Source organism: Monodelphis domestica, chromosome 6 (genome assembly GCF_027887165.1).
Source record: "Monodelphis domestica isolate mMonDom1 chromosome 6, mMonDom1.pri, whole genome shotgun sequence".
NCBI classification, from domain to species: domain Eukaryota; kingdom Metazoa; phylum Chordata; class Mammalia; order Didelphimorphia; family Didelphidae; genus Monodelphis; species Monodelphis domestica.
The window spans coordinates 290,911,642-290,933,145 of NC_077232.1; the positions used below are offsets into that span (position 1 = coordinate 290,911,642).

General features: G+C 36.0%; 1 protein-coding gene across 1 annotated transcript in view; it reads left to right on the plus strand.

Annotated features, from left to right (window-relative positions):
• Positions 1–20,832, plus strand: part of ADAMTS3 (ADAM metallopeptidase with thrombospondin type 1 motif 3) — a 289,879-nt gene extending 269,047 nt beyond the window's left edge. Inside the window, exons 18-22 of the mRNA XM_001374936.4 lie at positions 2,955–3,120; positions 3,368–3,500; positions 6,127–6,334; positions 12,584–12,701; positions 18,018–20,832. Coding sequence (XP_001374973.1) covers positions 2,955–3,120; positions 3,368–3,500; positions 6,127–6,334; positions 12,584–12,701; positions 18,018–18,550 — 1,158 coding nt within the window. The 3' untranslated portion in view covers positions 18,551–20,832. The remainder of the gene's footprint in view (positions 1–2,954; positions 3,121–3,367; positions 3,501–6,126; positions 6,335–12,583; positions 12,702–18,017) is intronic.
• The last annotated feature ends 672 nt before the right edge of the window (positions 20,833–21,504 follow it).

The window sequence follows — 21,504 nt, forward strand, 5'->3', positions numbered from 1 at the left end:
ATTCTTTTACTGACCTATTTAACTAGGTCAGGAATTGATATGTTACTATATATCTGCTTTCCAACACATAAGCCACATAGAACAATGTTGAACAAGAAGTCTGGCAACAACAATAACAACCCTTGATGCTTCAAACTCTCAGTAGAATTGATAAGCATTGTAGAAGCTGAATGGGATCTTAGCCATTGTTCTCATTTTACAGATGAAGAAAAACAGGTACAAAAAAATTAAGTGAGTGGCCTCAGTCTTTCTTTTAAAAACAGGGCTAGAGAAGAGCAAATGTGCCAAATTTCAAGAGTAAATGGAGTAAAGTCTGTAAATTGTGGGCAAGATAATTTAGCCTTGACTCCTTGCAGTTTTAGAATATATTATCAAAATGAAACTTAGAAAAAAGGGAGGAGGTAGTTATAAAGAATAAGCATAAGTAACCATTCATTAAGTTGGCCAGAAGGAGAGGAAAAGTAAGGGGAAAAGGAAAAGGAAAAAGTCATGCCAGACTAACCTCATATCCTTTTTTTTTGACAGGGTTACATGACCAGTCAATCAGGGAAATGCAATAAATGTAGTTGACCTAGATATTAACAACATATTTGAATGGGAGTATCTCATGTGGATGAAATGGTGAGATATGGCTAGGCAATAAATAATACAATTAGGTAGAACTGGTTGAATGTCTAGAACCAAAGAATAGTCCTTAATGTTTCAAAGACAATTTAGAATTAATCCTCTAGTACCATTATTGTTATTTCAGTTGTATTCTACTCTTCATGATATTTTTCAGGGTTTTCTTGAAAAAAACAAACCACAAACCCGCTCTCAGAATTGATAAGCATTGTAGAATGAAAGGATTCAAGAGCTGAATGGGTTTTTTTTTTTGTTTGTTTGTTTTGGTTTGGTTTGGTTTTTCGGCTTACTTTACAAATGAGGAAATGGAGACAAACAGGTTTAAGTGACATGTCAAGGGTCACACAGCTAGTAAGTTTCAAGGCCAGGTTTGAACTCATGAAATTAGTTTCATGACTCAAGGGCTAATTAACATTTTTATTAGTGGCCTAAATTAGTTTTTAGGGAGATACAGACACACACAGAGAGAGAGAGAGAGTGAGAGAGAAAGAAAGAGAGAGAGAGAGAGAGAGAGAGAGAGAGAGAGAGAGAGAGAGAGAGAGAGAGAGAGAGAGAGAGAGAGAGAGAGAGAGAGAGAGAGAATAATGTAGCAACTAAGAAAGCTAAGGCAATCTTAAAAATTAAGAAAGAGGCCATTTATTTCCAGGACTCCAGGTGTATTTGTCTCTCTCTATTCTTCCTTAGTCTAGAACCATTACATTCAGTTCTAGGTGTTACATTTTAGAAATTGAGTATTTTTGCTGACTGTCTCCCATGTATGGAATTCCCTCTTTTCTTATCCATGTCTCCTGGCATCCTTAAAGAGGCATATAAGTGACACAGTGGATAGAGTACTTCATCCTGGAGTCAGGAAGACCTGAATTCAAATCCAGCCTTAGATGCTTACTAGCTATATGACCCTGAACAAGTTACTTAACCTCTGCCTCCATTTCCTTGACTATAAAATGGGGATCATAATAACTTTATTTTCATTCTTCACTTCAAACAGAAATAAATGACAGGAGCATAGCTTGCTCAGTTAGAGCTAGAAGAGTCCTCAAAAGTCATCTTATTTCCAGCCTCCACAACTATCTTACAGAATACTCATGAGGATCAAATGAAATGATATTTGTAAAAAAGGACATAGCATAGTGCCTGGTACATAATAGGTGCTTAATAAATGTTTATCCCCTTTCCTCAGATCTCAGCTAAAATTCCATCTTTTTCGAAAACTCTTTTCTAATCCCCTTTAATTCAAGTGCTGTCTGGTTGAGATTGCCCACAATTTATCTTAGTATATAGATTGTTGGTACATAATTGTTTACATATTGTCTCCCCTGTTAAACTGTAAGCTTCTAGAGGACAGGATCATTTTGGGTCATTCTTTGTATCATACATGCCAGGCACATAGTAGGCAATTAAAATTCTTGTTGGCTGGATGAAGCAGAGAATGGCCAGAGAGTGGCAAGGAGAATTAGAGAAGAGCCATATGATCATGCCATATGGAAATTGGTTGAAGTAATTGGAGATATTCCTGGGGAAGAGAAGTCTTGGGATGTAAGAGGGATTAAATTTATTCTACTCCATCAGATAAGGCAGGCCTGCTTCAAAGTAATGGGCAGAGATTACAAAGAAACTCATTTAGCCCGGTTATTGGGTAGAACTTCTAAACAATTTGGACTATCCCAAAGCAGAATGGGCCCTTCACAGAAAAAGAGTCTTCAAGAAAAGGTTGAATGATCTCTTGTCAGATGTGCTATAGTGGGAATTCTTGTTCAGAAAGGGTTAGATTAAAAAGTGGCTGAAGAACCTCTCCACTCTGGAACATGGTAAGGCTAGACTTTTGCAAACCAGAACATTCTGCCCAGTGACCCCCAGATTTTCCTCTTTGCCCCAATTCTCTAAAACAATGCTCTTAAAGTTTATTTGAAAATATTAGATCCTTTTATAAGTCACTCGATATAGCAGGTATAATAGTTGCATATACATCTTTTTCAGAACCCAACTAGAAATCACTATCAAAAGGAACCTTTAAGTAACTCATTATAAAATAAAAATACCTTTTGTAATAGTAATGATTTCTCTTTAATTTTTTAAATTTAGATTTTTCCCCCTTATGCTTATAAAAAAATAACATGGGTCTCTTAATATGTAGTCAAAACACCTGATTAAGCTTCTACTAATTATTGATTCCTTGAACAAAAAGAGACAATTTCCAATTTTAGTAACAATGATATTAATAGTATTATTACTAATAAATAGCAATAAAGTGAATTAACATAGAGCATTTCATTTAAGAATTTCTCAGCTCTACTATCCTAATTCACTTGGATATGTTATGTATTTAATAGATTATTCCTCAGGAGAATGACACACGTTCCAGCTTGACATACAAGTATATCATTCATGAAGACTCGGTACCCACCATAAACAGCAATAATGTAATTCAGGAAGAATTAGATACTTTTGAGTGGGCTTTGAAGAGCTGGTCTCAGTGTTCAGAACCCTGTGGTGGGGGTAAGTAGACCACATTTTTTTCATAGTAATACATTCCGAAGAAAGCAGGTTGGGAAGAAGAGAATTAATTTTTGTGCATTTCCAGAATCTAAATACTTTATCATTTTAAATTCAGTGATACATGTTAAGAGGATCTCTTTTTTGGTGGGTATACTCTTAATAAAATATCATTTAAAACTGGATGTTTTTCCATATCTGGGTAAATTTTTATTATGGATCCAAAATAACCCTTACAGACTTTCCCCAGGTTCCCAGTACACCAAATATGGATGCCGCAGGAAGAGTGATAATAAAATGGTACATCGCAGCTTCTGTGAAGTCAGTAAAAAGCCCAAACCCATTCGTAGAATGTGCAATCTTCAGGAATGCACACATCCCCTGTAAGTATTACTGTGATTATTATTAATAATATTACTTGATGTTCATTCTCCACTTCAGAAAAAAATTAATGGCAGGATCATAGCTCATGCATCCTAACCTGGATGGCCATTTGGTTCCCAAACCCCTCATTTTATAGTTGAGAAACTGAGTCCAGCAGAAGTTTAATAATTTGCCTGGGACCACACAGGCAATAAATGTCAAATGAGGAATTTGAACCCAGTTCTTCTGATTCTAATACCAATCCATTAAACCTTATTTTTTTAATAGATGTTTGCCCATTCATGCTTAACAATGGATGCCGTTTGAGCAGAGTATTTACAGAACTCAACAGTGTCAGGTCCTCATCTCCTTACCTCATTTAATATAATATACAATATGTTATATATTATATAATATGCATATTATATAACATATAATATAAATGTCTACAAAGCTAGGTATGGGGAAGCCATAGAATGCCAAGTTTGGATTAAAAAAAAGGTTTTTTGGAGTCAGAAAAATTCATTTTCTTAATGTGGCTTTAGATGCTTACTAGCTATATTACCCTGGCCAAATCATTTAACTCTGCTCCAGTTTTCTTATCTGTAAAGTGAGCTGGAAAAGCAAATGGCAAACCACCATAGTATCATTGTCAAGAAAACTCTGAATGTGGTCATGAAGAATTGGACATGAAAGAAAAATGACTGAACAAAAATGATAGGTACAGATTATGCCTTTATAGAGTAGCTTGTTAGCCTAGTTAATAAATATTTAGTAAGTACCTGTTGTGTTCAATGTTGTATGAAAGAAGACAAGCTAGCACAAATGTGCAAAAATAAAAAAAAAGATGGAACATGCTTAGTGTTCCGTCTGAATGAGACTACTAGCTTCTCCCTGAATATCATCTTTAACACAAATCTCACCCAACTCATAACAAGGAAGTACCACTACGGCTACAACATAGCCAGGGCATCATCCAGTTCTTTCTTCCCCTTCCTCTCTCTCTCTGCTTCTGCTCTTCAAGGTAACCTAATGGAAACAGCTTTATTTGAGGTAATTCCCTTTTTGTCAAGGAAAGTCCAAATGTCCAAGGAAATCCCCAAAGACCGGGTCTCAATCAACCTCCTTAAGGACGAACACAATAATTGCATTTGTTAGCAACTGAAGCAAAAAAAAAAGAAAAGGAAAAAAAACCCAGTCAAACTGTTTTTACTTTCTTAGCATGACTGAAAACTTTAACCCCAGTGAAAGCCACATACACATCCCAGAAGCAGCTTGTTTTAGCATGCTGCAATGAAATTAATTCCATCATTGTTTCCTTTCCAGATCAGTTTGGGGAAGTAAAATGTTACAGTTGTGCCAGGTGCCAGAGATAAACTCAGTGCTGCCACCTTGTTTTATGTCTTCGGGCATGATGCTAAGCTTTTCTTTTATAGAAGTAGGAGGTTTTAGGCTCAGGAAGATGTGGAGAAATCTTTGTTTAAAAAAAAAAGTAAAAGTAAGTCTCCTTAAGCAGCTTAAACAATTAGTAGGTGATGCAATGGATAAAATGCTGGACTGGGAATCAGAAATATCTGAATCTTAATTCAAAACCTTACTAGTTGTGTGATCCTGGGCAAGTCATTTAACCTATTTGTACCTCAGTTTCTTCATTTGTAAAAAGGAATTGTTCTCCGTGACTTCTAAGGTCCCTTTCAGTCTTACCTCTATTCATTGTTGTTTAGTTGTTTCAGTCATGCCATACTCTATATGATCCCATTTAGGATTTTCTTGACAAAGATACTAGAATTGTTTTCCATTTCCTTCTCCAACTCATTTTACAGATGAGGAAACTGAGGTAAATAGGCTTAAGTGACTTGCCCAGGATCACCCAGCTAGTAAATATCTAAGGACAGATTTGAACTCAGGAAGATGAGTCTTCCTGACTCTAGGCTTAGTGCTCTATCCACTGTACCACCTACCTGCTCCCTCTGTTAATTAACTCCTTTTTATTACTATTCTGTTTATTTGTATACATTTATTTTCATGTTCTTTTCCCCATAAATTATAAGCATTTTGAGGGCAGGGATTGTCTTTTGCCTCTTTGTTTTAATCCCCTGCTCTTTGGGAGTTCACTTTCTAATGAAGGAAGGCAATAGATAAATAGCCAGGTACCTACATTTTGTAAGTAGAAAGATGGAAGGAAATCTCAGAAGGCTTTAAAAAAGCACTAGCGTCTGAGGGAAATCCTCCTGGAAAGACCTTTTGCAGAAGGTTGAATTTGAAGTGAGTCTTACAGAAAGCCTTGGGAAGTCAGGGTCAGAGATGAGGAGCAAAAGCATGCAAGGCATAGTGAACAACCAGTGCAAAAACACAGAGATGATCCGTAGATAATCAAACATGCTTGGCACCAGAAAGGCAATCATTTTTCACTTGGTGGAACTTCACAAGGCACATCTCCTGGAAGGGAGAGAAAGTTTGTGGTCAGCCTCTGTGAGGGCAGCTCATATTGAAGAAGTCAAGGACATCTGAACAAAATCAGAATTGCTACTGAGCCTGTGTCGTAGCTAGCAAAGGGTTGACGTGTCTCTGTTTTTGGTTTGAATACTGCCTGAGTCTTTTCTCCCTACATTACTAGAAGGGTATCTTTTCTCCTCCTTTCTGTAGCTGGGTGGCTGATGAATGGGAATATTGTACCAAAACCTGTGGGAGTTCTGGTTATCAGCTCCGTACAGTACGATGCCTTCAGCCTCTCCAGGATGGAACCAACCGTTCTGTGCACAGCAAATACTGTTTAGGAGAACGTCCAGAAACCCGTCGACCATGTAACAGATTGCCGTGTCCCGCCCAATGGAAAACAGGGCCCTGGAGTGAGGTGGGTATGTCGGTTTGAAGTATATTTATTTATTTTATTTCCCTCCTAATTATGATGATTATATGATTGGTAATGTATAATGTTGACCCCTAAGTAGGCATAACATTTAAAGCCACAATTCCTGTTCATCAAGAGCTCATAACCAATTGACAAATAGGCAACATTTGTTGGTTTGTGTGTGTGTTTTCTTTATAATTTAAGGAGGGAGTTTTGGGAAGGGATTAATATTCATTCATTCTATCTCTACCTGGATATCTCACTGCAACTCAATTTATTTAAAACTAAGCTTATTCGATCTTAAATATACAAGATTTGGCTCCTAAACACTTTCTCTCTCTCTCTCTCTCTCTCTCTCTCTCTCTCTCTCTCTCTCTCTCTCTCTCTCTCTCTCTCTCTCTCTCTCTCTCTCTCTCTCTCTCTCTCTCTCTCTCTCTCTCTCTCTCTCTCTCTCTCTCTCTCTCTCTCTCTCTCTCTCTCTCTCTCTCTCTCTCTCTCTCTCTCTCTCTCTCTCTCTCTCTCTCTCTCTCCCCCCCCCCATGCGCACCCTAACATATTGACTGAATGTGATTCTATGACCATCATGACTGCTGCCATTTTAGTAAATAACTTTTAGAGAGAATTCATCAGTAGTCTTCCTACCCCTCAACCCATAACCTGTAAGGTCAGTGGAGGACCCATTCCTCTATACCCTTTGGCCACAGACTTGTGACTACTCATATGATACAAAATCACTGACCTGGTGCCTATTTTAATTTTAGAAAATGCCTTTCAGAGTTAACCCCTTGGAAGTACCCATATGGGGAGCTTACTCTCAAGGCAGATTGAGATCCATGAATCAGATCACCATAAATGAGGAGAGAGCCAAGGGAACAAGAAAGTAGAGAAGGGAAAATTCTAGAAATTAAATGTTCATGTCTAGTTGATATGTATATAATAATATAATGATATATTAAAAACAGTTAACAAGCAGTCAGTGAGAATGAAAGGTAGAAAAGAATCCTAAGTGCAAAGGATTCTGGGACCACCCCCATAGCTATGTCTAGTAGTGCCCTTCCTTAGTCCCTTTATTATCAGCCTCTTTAGGCTAATAGATACTAAATAAAATTGATTGCAGAAAGAAGAATAGAGTTTAGAAGTGACTAGTAAAAGCATTGAACAGACCCCAATGCAGTGAGCACTCAAGGTCTACAATAGGTAGAAGCAGAACACAACAGTAGGGAAAGAATTGCTAGTCAGCAGCACTGTTTCATCGAGGATCCCAGAGAAAACTCAAGTTATTGAAAAAGAAATATAAAAACTAATGAAGAAAAATGAACAAATATCCAAAGGAAAATCATCTTTTTTAACTTTGTTTTTTCCATTCTAAAACATATGAATTTAATAAACATTGACTGAAAGGATACCTTGCTTATACACAGCAGAGCAGAGAAAATCTAGAATGTACAGTTTGCTTTGCAGAAAAAAAAAAACAGTCTTGATGTTCAAAACTTCTCAACAAAAAAAAATGAATTAACATCATCTTAGGAAGATGAATAAATTATAATTAATTATGTTAGTCCTCCTGAAATGATAGGGCAGTAAACTCTAAGAACCACTGGAAGAATGTTTCAGAAGAACAATCAAAAAATTAGGTGAAAACATCCAAGTAATTAAAGTTCTTAAAAAAAATTATTGAGTCTAAGTGGTGACCAGAGCATTCCTAGCAGCAGATAGTGTTATTCTCTTAATAGTAGGCTCTGAAAAAGAGAACAACAGAATTTTATGACAAAATGCAGAAGTAGAAAATAAAAATATTATTTCAATATTCTAAAGTTTTATTATAATATAGATTTTTAAAACTACTTTTGCTTTCAATCTTAGACATTAAGTTTATATAAAACATAGCCAAATCAAACAATCAAACCACCTATTTTATCAAGGCAGTTATTACTCACCATTACCAATTGCAGTGTGAAAATACCCACATCCAAAATACAATATTTCAAAGAACACATTCTATAATCCTTTATCAACTGCCAAATACACAAGATTTTCAGATAGTTGAGAAAATTTTCAAACTCTGTAGTAGCAGATACAAAAAATCTGGGAGAAGCAAGATGGGCAGATTAGTCTAAGCAAACTTCTTCAACTCTTCAAACTCCAAAGGAAGCATGCATTACATATAGTTTTGTTTTTTTTATTTAATCAGCATTTATAAAGTAACAGAGCAGAGTCAGCCATGACTGAAAAACCACTGAACACCAAGAAAACTAGGTTCTAGAAGCAGTTAGTTGAGAGAGCACTGTTCAGAAGAGCAACCAAAGTCAGGAAAACCAGTTCAAATCTGGCCTTGGACATTTCCTTGCTGTGGGACCCTGGAAGTCATTTAACCCTGTTTGCCTCAGTTTCCCTCTTTGTAAAATGAGCTGGAAAAGGAAATAGCAAACCATTTCAACATCTTTGCCAAGAAAATCCCAAATGGAGTCATGATGAGTTGAACCTGACTGAAATGGCTAAACAACAACATCTTCACTTCAAATCCACTCTACAATCACCACCCTCTATTTATTGGTGGTAGAGAGCCCAACCTATGTTTCTGACTCAATCTAGCCAGGAGAAGGAAAGGAAATAAATGGAGAAAGGAATCAGGATGCCTGAAATGACAGAAGACAATTAGAAATTTTAATGGGATCAGCCTCACACCTAAGTAAAGCAGGGATTTCTCTGGCTTCCATGACTCTCCCCATCCCTCAATGCTTTTCACCTCACTCTTTCCCAAAGAATGACAAAATTCAGTCCAACCTAGTGAAAAAAAGTAGTAGGGATAAGGAGGAATTAGAGATACTGGAACGTGTACTATCCAAGTGTCTCTTTTTGGTGGAAGGGAATAAAAAATAGAAGCAGAGCTGGGAATGATCCTACGTTCTGAATATTACCTAGAACAGAAACTGGCAGATTTCCAACCTCCTATAAAAGGAATAGTCCCAACTTTAGTAGTCTACAGTATATATGAAAGAGAGATCTAAAAATGAAGAATACAGGAAAAAGTCTGAAACATAAAATGTAGCAATAAAATCCAGGCACGGAAGCAGATAAACCCAGAAAGATCTTAAAAACAAAAGGAAAAAAAATGAGGAAAATTAAAAAAAAAGAAAAGTACCAGTGGATAGAGCACCAGATCTGGAGTCAGGAAGACCTAAGTCCAAATGTGACCTTGGACATTTATTAGCTGTGTGATCCTGATCAATAACTCTGTTTGCCTTAATTTCCTTATTTTTTCCCCACTACAATAAAAATGATCTTTTTTTACATATTTAATGTTAGTTTTTAGTACTAGACAAAATAATGATGAAATCATTTGGAGGAACAAAAGAAGTGAAATCTCAAGACAGATGAGAAAAAGAATGAATAAAAGGAACATCTTATTAGCAGATTTCAAACTTTTGCATATTATTATAAAACAGCTTGCCACAGGAAACAGACCACAAATCAGTGGAACAAACTAAATAAACAAGAAATAAAATCAGTTAAAAAAAAGCACTCCAGTATTTTAGAAACTCAAGAACAGAAACTTCTAGAGAAGAATTTCTTCTTTTGATAAGAATTGCTGGGAAAACTGGAAAGTCCTTTGGCATGAATTAAGTTTAGAGCAATGGGTTGTAAGCAAACTTGCACTTATGCCCAAATTTGCTACATGGCTTACCTATAAAAGTCCATAACTAAAAAAATAATCTATCTTTAGAAAAGATAGATATCTGGCATTTTTCAGAAATGTAGCTGGGGGAATAAATCTGAACTAGACAAAGCACAAAAGACATCATAGTGGATAAATAATTATTATATTTTTGCAAAAACAATATAGATGAAAAGAGAAACTATAAAATGGAGACAATATTTGCAGCTAGGTAGCACAGTGGATATAGTCAGCCTCAAACTGGCTGTATGAACTTGGACAAGTCACTTAACCCTGTTTACCTCAGTTTCCCCATTTGTAAAATGAATTGGAGAAGGAAATGGCAACCTATTTCAGTCTTTGCCAGGAAAACTCCCAGTAAGATCATGAAGAGTCAAAAATGACTGAAATAATGAAATAACAACAAAATATTCTTCAGATATCTTGGATAAAAACACACACAGGACCCTTTTTTTCAGTAGAATAATGGTTAAAGATGAGCAAATAGTTTTCAAAAAAAATTGTAGCTTACAAATGATTGGTTGAAAGCAATCTCAAAATCATTTACAGCCAGAGAAATACAAATTAAAACATCTCTGACATTTCACCATACAACCTGCAAATTAGCAAAGATAGCCAAAAAAAAGATGTAACTAGACAGTGTTCCAGGCAGATGAGGGCATTCTAGGTCAAGCTATGTGGTGGTCCAATTGTTCTACATGTTTATTTGGAATCATTCAAGAAAAGTGATTAAGCTGTCCACCCAGCTATCCCATGACTTGGTCTATATCTCCAGGAAGTCAGAGATGGAAACAGAAGTCTCCCATGTACTGAAATATTCACAGAGGCTCTCTTTGTGTTAGCAAAGAATTGACAACAAAGTAGTTGCCCATTGACTGAAGAACAGCTTCTAAAGGCTGCTGCCTGAGCATTATTGCACAACGGGAGATGAGGAATATGAGGAATTTGGGGGAGCATTACGAAGGTTTGCCTATGCCAAATCAGAATAAGCTAAGTAGAACCAAGAGACCAATGTGGAAAGTGCCTACAACACTGGAAATTACAAGATAACCAAAAGGATGTTGAAACCAATACAAGTTTTGGAGAATGAAGGCAAAATAATGCCTGTGTTTTCAAATGAAACCACAATTATCAGATCTTTCTTTCTTTGGTTTTCCTTGTCTTAAGGAAAGGTCCCATCTAAAGGATATAGGGCAGGAGATGATTGGTGTAAAGGCAAGACATAGCAATAAAGTATTTATTCTGTTCTCTCTCCCCCACCAAAAATAAAAAATAAAAAAATAAGCTACAAAGGCTGTTAATGAGCTTTAAATTCAATATGGCAAGCAGAAAGTCAATGAAATATCAGAATGCATCAAGACAAATAGCTTTCAGTTATAGGTAAGTGATGGACCCACTGTACTCTGCCTTCAGATCTTATACCAAGTATTCATCTTCTGTTTTGGATGACACTTTAAGAAGGGCATTGATGGTTGACCATAATGGCTTAATTGAAGAGACCGCCCGTGTTTATCCTACAGAAGAGAAGGCTCAGAGGGACATGATAGCTCCTTCTAGAATTCAAAGGGTTGTTAGAGGAGAGATTAGACTTACTATGTTTTGCCCTTAAACCTGGAGCAATGGGTAGAAGTTACAAAAAAGGTCAATGTAGGCTGGATGTCAGGAAATACTTCGTAACAAAGCTTCCCTAAAGGGAAATGAGCTGCCTTGAGACAGCTAGGTGCCATAAATGCTAGAACTCTGAGTCTGGAGTCAGAAAGACCTCTGTTCAAATATGACGTCAGACATTTAGCTGTGTAATCCTGGGTAAGTTACGTAACTTGTTTGTCTCAGTTTCTTCAACTGGAAAATGCACAATACAGCAGACAACTTAAGTAATTTGCTTAGGGGTCACAAATTTAGTAAGTGCATTTAAACTCAGATCTTCCTGACTTTGGACCCAGGCTTCACTCTCTCCTTGCACTATCTACTTCCTCAATGTTGGAAGAAATTTCTGATTTCTAACTTCTAACAGTCATTTAGTTTTTTCCTTTTTATGTGTGAATATATTTAAGTTTCTTCTGAGTTTATAGAGTTAAGTGAAACCTAGAATTGAATATTTCCTATAACAGCCCTTTAACCAAAGGTTAACATGTTTACTTTGAACAATGGAAGAGACCATAAAATGGACTTAAATATCTCTGGGAGGGGTATTTAGTCTCTTTATTTGTAAAATGGGGGGGGGTGTTCTTTACTAATATGCAACATCTACTCATAGTATTAAAAGAATCAAACAAGATAATGTGTGTTACTTAAAGGAACTTGGAGATCTCTGAATTAGAGGCTTTCAGATATTTAAGTTGAAGTTGCAGTGTTTGAACAGGGCTAAGGGGGCCAACTCTTCCTTTGTGCCATTTTGCCCAGTAAAAGAATCAAAATCATTTCAATGGCTTGTAATAGTAGAAGTCACATATTGGATGTATTTGTGAGTGTGCATGCATGCGTGTGTGTGTGTGTGCATGTATGTGTTTACATTAGAGAACTAACAGTCTGTTTTGGAGCAAAATCATCCATGACCCATGCCTTCGTTTCTTTAGTGTTCAGTAACTTGTGGAGAAGGAACTGAAACAAGACAAGTCATCTGCAAGACTGGAGACAAATGTAATGGCGAAAAACCCCTCTCAGTGAGAGGCTGTAAGCTTGCTGCTTGTAATGGTATGTGGAGTATTCAAATATTTTTTGTACTGAGAAAAGTTAGTTTAAAGCCTAAAGAAAAGTATCAGGACCAAAGGTTTTTTACCTTACTGGTGCCAGTCACCTGGAAACACTCTTAATCAAAATTAGGATAAGTTTCTTTCTTGGTCAATGTTCTACATAAGTTAGTGAGTTCCAATGCCAAAGGGTGACCTCATTCCTCTCTGGTGATCATCCTCTAGGCTTACATCATCTCTTTGTAACTTTAGTCTGTTTTGGTGGTCCTGTGGGTCCTTTTACTGAATGTATTGTCGAATGTCATTGAAGCATCATGGAAGACCACTTCAGTCAGTGTGTATCAGATTCAGGAATCTGTCAGCAAAACTGATAGTGGGAATAGTAAGATCCCTGTGAATAGAAGAAGCACTCAGTATCCTGCACCTGCTTCCATTTTTATTGTTTTGATTTTTATCCCATCTGTGGGAAAGTCACCAATAAATCACCCATTATACTGTGCAACAGATAACAAGACCACAGCTTGCTCTTCTTTTTCAGTTGTTCAGTCATGTCTAATTCTTCCTTACCTCATGAACTAGTATTCCAGGTTCCTCTATCCTCCACTCTTTCTCAAATTTGAACTCAGGTCTTCCTGGACTTTAAAAAGTGTAGAAAGTTTCAATATGTGTATGTACGTGTGTGTGTGTGTGTGTGTGTGTGTGTGTATGGAAAGAGATTGGTACCTCTTTCAATATGTATATATGAATTTTCTTTGTTTCATGAAATGAGAACTTCATAATTTCTCATGAAATATAATTATAGATATTCTCATGAAAAAAAAATTTATTCCCAATGAATCTAAAGCATTTTCAAATTCTGTTCCCCCAAACACACATTCCCTTGCATTATACTTCTCTACACTTATTTACCAACATATACACCTTATGGCTACGTGTTGTTACTCATCTACATTGCCTTCTTCCAATGACCAAAAAGCTGGGTGACTTTGCTGTGTTAAAACAGCAACAACAACACTTTTGGTTGCTCTATAGATGTGATTATCCAGATGAATCTTCTATTTCTGGAGGAAAACTTGGATGAATCAATTATGATGACTATCACTTCTTTCTCTGCCTTTTAAATTTCCAAACCTTGATCTGAGCAAATAGTTATGATGATCCTTAGACCATATATATAGGGTACTGGCCTTCTAGCCCTACTTGTGTCTCTTCTTTTGGCTCTCTCCCCTCTTCCTCTCTCCTTCCTACTTCTCTTATCTCTTCCCTTTGTCTTCCCACATTTCCTCCTCTTCTTCCTTCCTCCCTCCCATGTGCCCTGTTTCTCTCCCTCTATCTCTTTTCATCTATCTTTCTTAGACCTACCAGTAGAAGCCAATAGCATTGTTTAGCTTCAAATGTAAAACTCTATGCTAAAGAGATTTGTCTGCCCTTGGCAATATTTACCATCTTTTAAAATTTAAGTGGGTAAAGACCATCTCTTATGAGAGTTTTTCTTTTGTTAGTTCAGAAAAAATTTAGGTAAAAAATATATTTTGAATAACCTTCATTTTAACATCGTATAAGTACAAAGGAACACTAGAGGGAGGCAGAGTACATCCATATTTAGTAATCTGAAATATTTTTACTTGAAAAATACATGTTTGAAATAGTTCAGTACTTGGGAACTCTTTAAAAGCTAAAGATTAATTTTCAGAGTCAGAAATTATAAATCTTATTATTTCATTAAAAAAACTTTTCACATATCTTTTTGTAAAATTGAATTTGAGTTCAAAGGCATTTTAAATATCCATCATTACTAACAGAATACCAAATGCCTTATAAATCAGTCTTTACCAATCCAGACAGCTCCATCCAATGAATGTGGAATAATTTCATTTTGTATTATTTCATCTTTGCAGTAAATATGTCAGATTATTCTTTCTACTTAATTATAATTCAGATGCCCTTTAACCAAAGTTTGCCTGTGTACTCTGTAAAGGAGGAGGCCATAAGATCAAAATATGTTAGTGAGCAATGAATTCCAGACTCAAATGTAGTCTATGCAAAGAAAATTCTCCCTCTCCCCCCTCCATTCAAACTCCTATGTTGGTTTTATCCAGGAGATCTTGCAAGGATTTTTAAGGGAAGACTAGGAGAGTAAGAGGAGATTAATAAACAATCCCAGATAACAACATCCATTCCATACACCCATTTCTCAGTCTCTCTGGTGCTGAGAGAAGGCTTTATTCTTAGAAGGATAGGGTCATATCCCAAAGACTGCAATGGACATCAGAAGTCATCTGGCTCTGTCCTCTTACTTAAAAGAGAAACTGACATCAGAAGTCATCTGGCTCTGTCCTCTTATTTAAAAGAGAAACTGAAGTTAAATTAACTTGACCAAGGGCATTCCAAAAGTATCATCAATTCAGCCAGTATTGAACAAACACTTATTTTGTGGCCATCACTATGGGACCAAGGGGATATAATGAACAGCTCTCATTTTAGACGAGAGAGGGGAAAGGATGCAACATGTATACAAGTAATAAATGGAGAATACATACAAGTTCAAAATGAAAAATTCCAGAAAATAAGTGTTTTCAGTTAATCTATATTGTAATCCCCAAGACTGTTTGGGTTACTCCAATGATTGTTATGAAATGTCTATGCATGTATGTGTGTGTGTGTGTGTGTACTCACACACATATGCATAGATATTTCACACACACATACATATACAAAACACACACATATTATATATACATATATATCTCCACAGAAGTTTATACATGTGTATTGCATCACACACTGTTGTATTTACATACCAAAAACTAGTATTTGGTATATATTGAATATTTTAGTAATCAATCAATAAAAATGTATTAAGCATCTAAGCTAGGCACTGTGCTAATCTCAGGAGATATAAAAAGGCAAAAGATATTACTTGTCCTCAGGAAACTTATAAACTTAACGAGGGAAAAACATGCAAACACACACACACACACACACATATATAATGACAATGAAAAATTCTGAGAAACTAGCTTCTTGGTAAATATCAATTTATCATTTAGATTAGCATTAAGCAATAAATTAATTAATTGGTTTGTGATTCTTATCCAGAAGCCAGTCTCTCAGAATTTTTAATTGTCACAATAGAAAATAGCTAGACACATAATAAACAGGAAGTATTTAACAGAAAGAAGGCATTAGAAAGAGGGGTCGTATTTTTAAAATTTTTATTTTTAAAATAATTTTTCCATAGTTACATGTTTCATTTTTTTCTCCCTCCCCCCTCATAGAGCTGACAAACAATTCCACTGGGTTATACATGTGTTATCCCTTGATACCCATTTCTAGATTATTTATTTTTGTAATAAAGAAACTTTTAAAACCAAAACCCCAAATCATATACCCATGTAAATAAGTGATCAATCATATGTTTTCCTTCTAGGTTTCTACTCCCACAATTCATTCTCTGGATGTGGATAGCATTCTTTCTCACAAATCCCTCAGGATTGTCCTGGATCATTACATTGCTATTAGTAGCAAAGTCGATTTTATTTGATTGTCCCAGTTTTTCAGTCTCTGTGTACAATGCTCTCCTGGTTCTGCTCATTTCACTCCACATCAGTTCCTGGAGGTCTTTCCAGTTCATATAGAAATCAAGCAGTTCATCATTAGAAAGAGGGGTTGTAGTGTGTGTGTGTGTGTGTGTGTGTGTGTGTGTGTGTGTGTGTGTGTGTGTGTGTGTGTGTGTGTAAACATCCAGAAGAAATTGGATAAAGTAGTAAAATGAAGCAAACACCAATAAAGTGTCATAACTAATAAGTTTATTGCAAATCAAAGGTTGGAAATCACAGCTCTTCATTTCCAAAGCCTTGCTCCTCCATCGTGTTCTCTTTTGTACTAAGCTAAAGAGAATCACAAATCTAGAACTGGGAGCTACTTCAGAGGTCATGCAATGCTTACTTTACAAACGAGGAAACTGAGGTCCCTAGTTTTAATGACTTGACCAGGGCCATAAGTGTCAAAGGTGGGATTTATGCTTTAGTGCCAAATATCTCACCACTTCCACAATAACATGGTTTTATTTATATGGAATAAGTTCTTTTTGTGGAGAAAAAAGGCAATTTAAAATTAACCCAAATTAAAAGAACTACATGACAGAACCATCAAAAATACATAGAAATTAAATCTTTAAGTATTAGCATGATAAATTGAGACAGCTAAGTGGTACTGTGGATAGAGTGCTGGACCTGGAGTCAGGAAGAGTGATCTTTCTGAATTCAAATCAGGTCTCAGACACTTCCTATCTGTGGGGCCCTGGGCAAGTCACAACCCTTTTTGCCTTAGTTTCCTCATCTATAAAATGAGCTAGAGATGAAAATGGCAAACCACTTTAATATCTCTGCTAAGAAAATTCCAAATGGGGTCACAAGGAGTCAAACATGACTGAACAACAGTAACATTAGAAGAGGAGACCTGGGGTTTAGGGATCAATGGCACCCTGTCAACTATCATTTACTTTCTTTTTTGAAAAATTGAAAAGGAAATTTGAAATTTGAATTTTGAAATTTGAAAATTTGAAAATTGAAAGGGAAAAATAAAACAAGAGTTTTATTTTAAATTTAATTTAATTTTAAAATACAGTTGACATTAATTTCATTAAGACCAAACTGAACTAATTTGTTTTTGAAAGAGAAAATTACTTTCCAGACAGAACTGGCTCATTTTCTCATCTAGGTGTTATAACACAAATTGAAAACAATTAATATACCCAGTACCCATCTCACAGAAAACACCAAATGCATGTTTATTGAATTCAAATAAATTGAAAATTGAATTCAGAGAGGTCAACTTTAATCAATATAGTGTTCTGAGTAACATTCAGTTGCTTCTTATATTTTTCTATTTTGTTTTATTTATATCACTTATTGTATTTTCTTAAGAAATGCATTTATGTCTAAAAAAAGTCTTTTTATTGTACCTTTGGATAGATTACATGCATTATTGCCATGATGGGCCATAAAATGGATCTTGTTTTTCCTCATATTTTCATCAGACAATAAGGAACATGTTACTTCCAAGAGTCTTCCAAGGATGGAGGAGGGCGCTGAAGGAGTTAAGATGGCGCTAAGCCTTGTTGCTTATTAAGCAGTGGCCTGACCTATGTTTACTGCAGGTTCTTAAGCATAGAAATACTTGTCTCAGCAAATTGGTTCATAAATCCTTATGTATCACAGTGAAAATTGCAGTTGGATAGCTCTTATCATTGCTAAACTCGCTTCAATCTTTTTGAAAGTTTACTAAAACTCCATGTTCTTTTCTGTTTTGTGTACAGATGAGCCGTGCTTGGGAGATAAATCAATCTTTTGTCAAATGGAGGTCTTGGCACGGTATTGTTCTATTCCAGGTTACAACAAACTCTGCTGTGAGTCTTGTGGCAAGCGCAGTAGTACGCTTCCCCCACCGTACCTTACAGATGCTGCTGAAACTAATGATGGTGCTATTTATCACCCCAGTGACTTCCCTAGATCCTTAGTAATGCCAACACCTCTGATACCTTATCGTGTGGGGCCCATGGGCAAGAAGAAATCCTTGAGTAGGATGCCCTCCTCTGAAGAGAACTCACGCATATACACAGACAATAAACCTTATGGTGCTAACATATCCCAGAGGAGAGCTCACCAAACAGAAAGCAAGACCTTGAGACTAGACCAAGTACCACCCCCACCTTCTACTTCTCAGGTGGCATTTCCTGCTGTGGCAATAAATGCTTCCTCAGGTGCTTTATCTGCAGTAAAAACCTCAAGGAAGAATGAGAAGGCAGATGACCAGAGATATCCTTTAAGACCATCTACCGTGGAAAGATGAGAAAACTAATTTTGAAAGGGTAGAAACCATAGGAAAATCTGGACACCCCATGGTGCATACTGCTTTTGTTGAAAGAACTCTCCGCAGGTCATCAACTCATTCATTTTATGTGTAAATGGAAGAGCAAAAAGTGCTGGTTCACTTTTTAACTGCTTTCCTCCTCCTTTCATTCTCCATTGTCTGATTAGCTTGAATTTATTGGAAGAAAGCACCAAAGATTATTAGCAGAAGTGAAAATGAGTTGCTGAGTGTATCAGCCTTTCCCTAATACAGAAAAAGGGTGGCTGGAACCAATTTTGCACATCAGCTGATTTTTTATTTTTTAAAAAATCACATGTAAAAAATAAACCAGAGGTATGAAATGTTTACATGTCCACAAAATATTTTGGAAATGGAACAAGAGAATCCATAGACTTGTATTCCTATTTATCTATATAACAGATATTATATGAGCAAATTTGCAGCTGTTGTGTAAATACTGTATATTGCAAAATCAGTATTATTTTAAGAGATATGTTCTCAAACAATTGTTTACTCTATTACATTTCAAGATATTCTAGGTGCCAGCCATTGCGTACTGACTACCTTACTGACATTCCAAGAGTTGATTTTTAAAATAGCCTAACATATAGAGGACCTCCAGTTTAATATGAATTGGAGAGAATTGGAAATGCAAAGGGTTTGGTTGGGTCAACAGTGTGATGCTTTAAAGAAAATTAAACAAGAGATAGAGAAATCCCAATCCAAATTAGCATGGAAAGTCCATGGACAAGTCTCCATGGCAAGAGAAAAAGCTATTAAACATGAATGTTTCTGTGTGTGAAACAAGTATATAGAACTTAACTACTTTGGTCTCAACAAGCACTACGTAAGTTTGGGTAACCATGTGTCTTCTCATTTTTCATGCTCCCCCCTCCAAATGAAAAAAGAATATTTTCTCAAGTGTGAAGAGTAGTCATCTGGATATTTTATAAACTGTGCTGTTCACAGGGGAAAAGATTTTTAGGAAAAGTTGTTTGATCCCTGAAAGTCAAGAGAACCATCACCAATCCAAAAGAGGCATTCATGCACACTGCCAAGAAGACATGGCAAAAGAAGGGGTTGGAGGAGAGAAGATATTTAAGGAAGATTCAGTTAAATGATGAGATATGTTCAGAATAGTGGCAACGGCACCCACCACCATTCATCTAAGTGCAAATCGAATACCATGAATAATTCGTGTCCATTTTCACTTTTCCTACCAGAAAGTCAACTACACTAGCAAGCAGATGTAAAGTACATGTAAATAGAATTCAGAACTGAAGATATTTATTAAAAGTTGAGGTTTTCCTGATAGTATTTTTATGTAATAAATATTTACACTAATAGCAGTAACATTGTGGTAAAAATAGAGATATCTAATTAGAGACATATATTATACTGTATACCTAGAACAGAAATTTAAGCTAACTAAACTACTGTAGTTGAATCCTTGAAGTCAATTTGAGAAAAAAATTCTGATGGTGACTACAAACACTTCACATTTTTAAAGTCAATTGATCCAATTTTGATGAAACTCACCTTCTTCAAAAAATAAAAACGACTAAAAATACTTCATCCTATGACAACCTAAGTTGAAAATATAGTTAAGTGAAACCGTGAAATTATAGCATTGCTATGACATAGATTCAAATAAATTCAAATTGAATATGAATTCATCTTGGAAAGGAAGAGAGAGAATGGAAAGTTTAAGGATTATGATTTTCCAGGTCCATTGTTTGCGTACAGATCTATAAGCCATCTGTGCGAGCGTACCTAATGTAAACTCGAATGTAATTTGGTTACTACCAGAAAGACCAGGATGTAGGCTCATGGCGCTCTGTCACAAGGACTTTGTAAGCTAGCCTACTCAACGTTAACTCAGTACCTCTCACAAACTGCTGCTGCTTTATGCAAGCCATTTGAAGGTCAAAGTAATTTAGTGAGCTGTAGATGTTTTTTACAAGACCGTCCCTGAGCCTCAAAGAGACCAATAAGATGTTTATTTTTTCCTCATGCTGGTCCAGAAACACAACTCTCTCTATGTTGCTGAGGTGTCAGAATTTGTCTATATACACAGGGGCATATACAGATCTATGTGGGCATACATGCACCTCCAATAAAGATGTATATATTATTTCCATTCCAAATCTTTGGACTTTCTTTTGTACCGAGCTCAAATTTCTTGTTCATAGAAGTGTACACTACTGATGCTATTTGTTGTATTGGGGAGCATGTAGCAATAAAAATGTTAACAAAATCCATTTCTTTCTGGATTTAGATATTTTTCTTTAAATTTTAATTATTTTTTAAAATTAACAAGTATTTATTCCTCCGTCCAATTGATCAAGGGAAAATACAAAATAAATTGCATGTAACAAAATTTACAAATATTATATACCTAGTTAGATTTTCATTTTCTTATTCCACAGATGAATTCAGATAATTTTGACGTTTCTTCCTGCAAAGTGCCTACTAAGTCATCCGTGCTTAAAGAGACTGAAATAAACAAGATTATAATGGCTCTTATAAGCACTTTGTACTTACAAAGGACTTATACATGTATTGATTTTTTTTACAGATGAGGAAACTGCGTGTCAGGTTAAATGTCTTACTCAAGATCATATAACTAGTCAATGGGAGTTAAACTAGGATGTAGGACTCTTCATTCGGTATCCTCCTATATCTTGCATTTCCATAATTTTTACCTTTCAAACCATCCTACCATAAAGCCAAGTTGCTTTAAGAACCATTTCCCTAGAGGGCGCTGTCGCACTTGAGTTTAAAAGAGAACCTTATAGCAAAAGAGAGCCAGTGGCTTGAAGGACTCCAGGGAGTCCAATGGGTTGGCAGGAATACCACACTCTATGAGGAGTGAGCCAACCTAAGTCACAAGGTCAACTCATCTTCGAGGACAACTGACACTATACCCCACG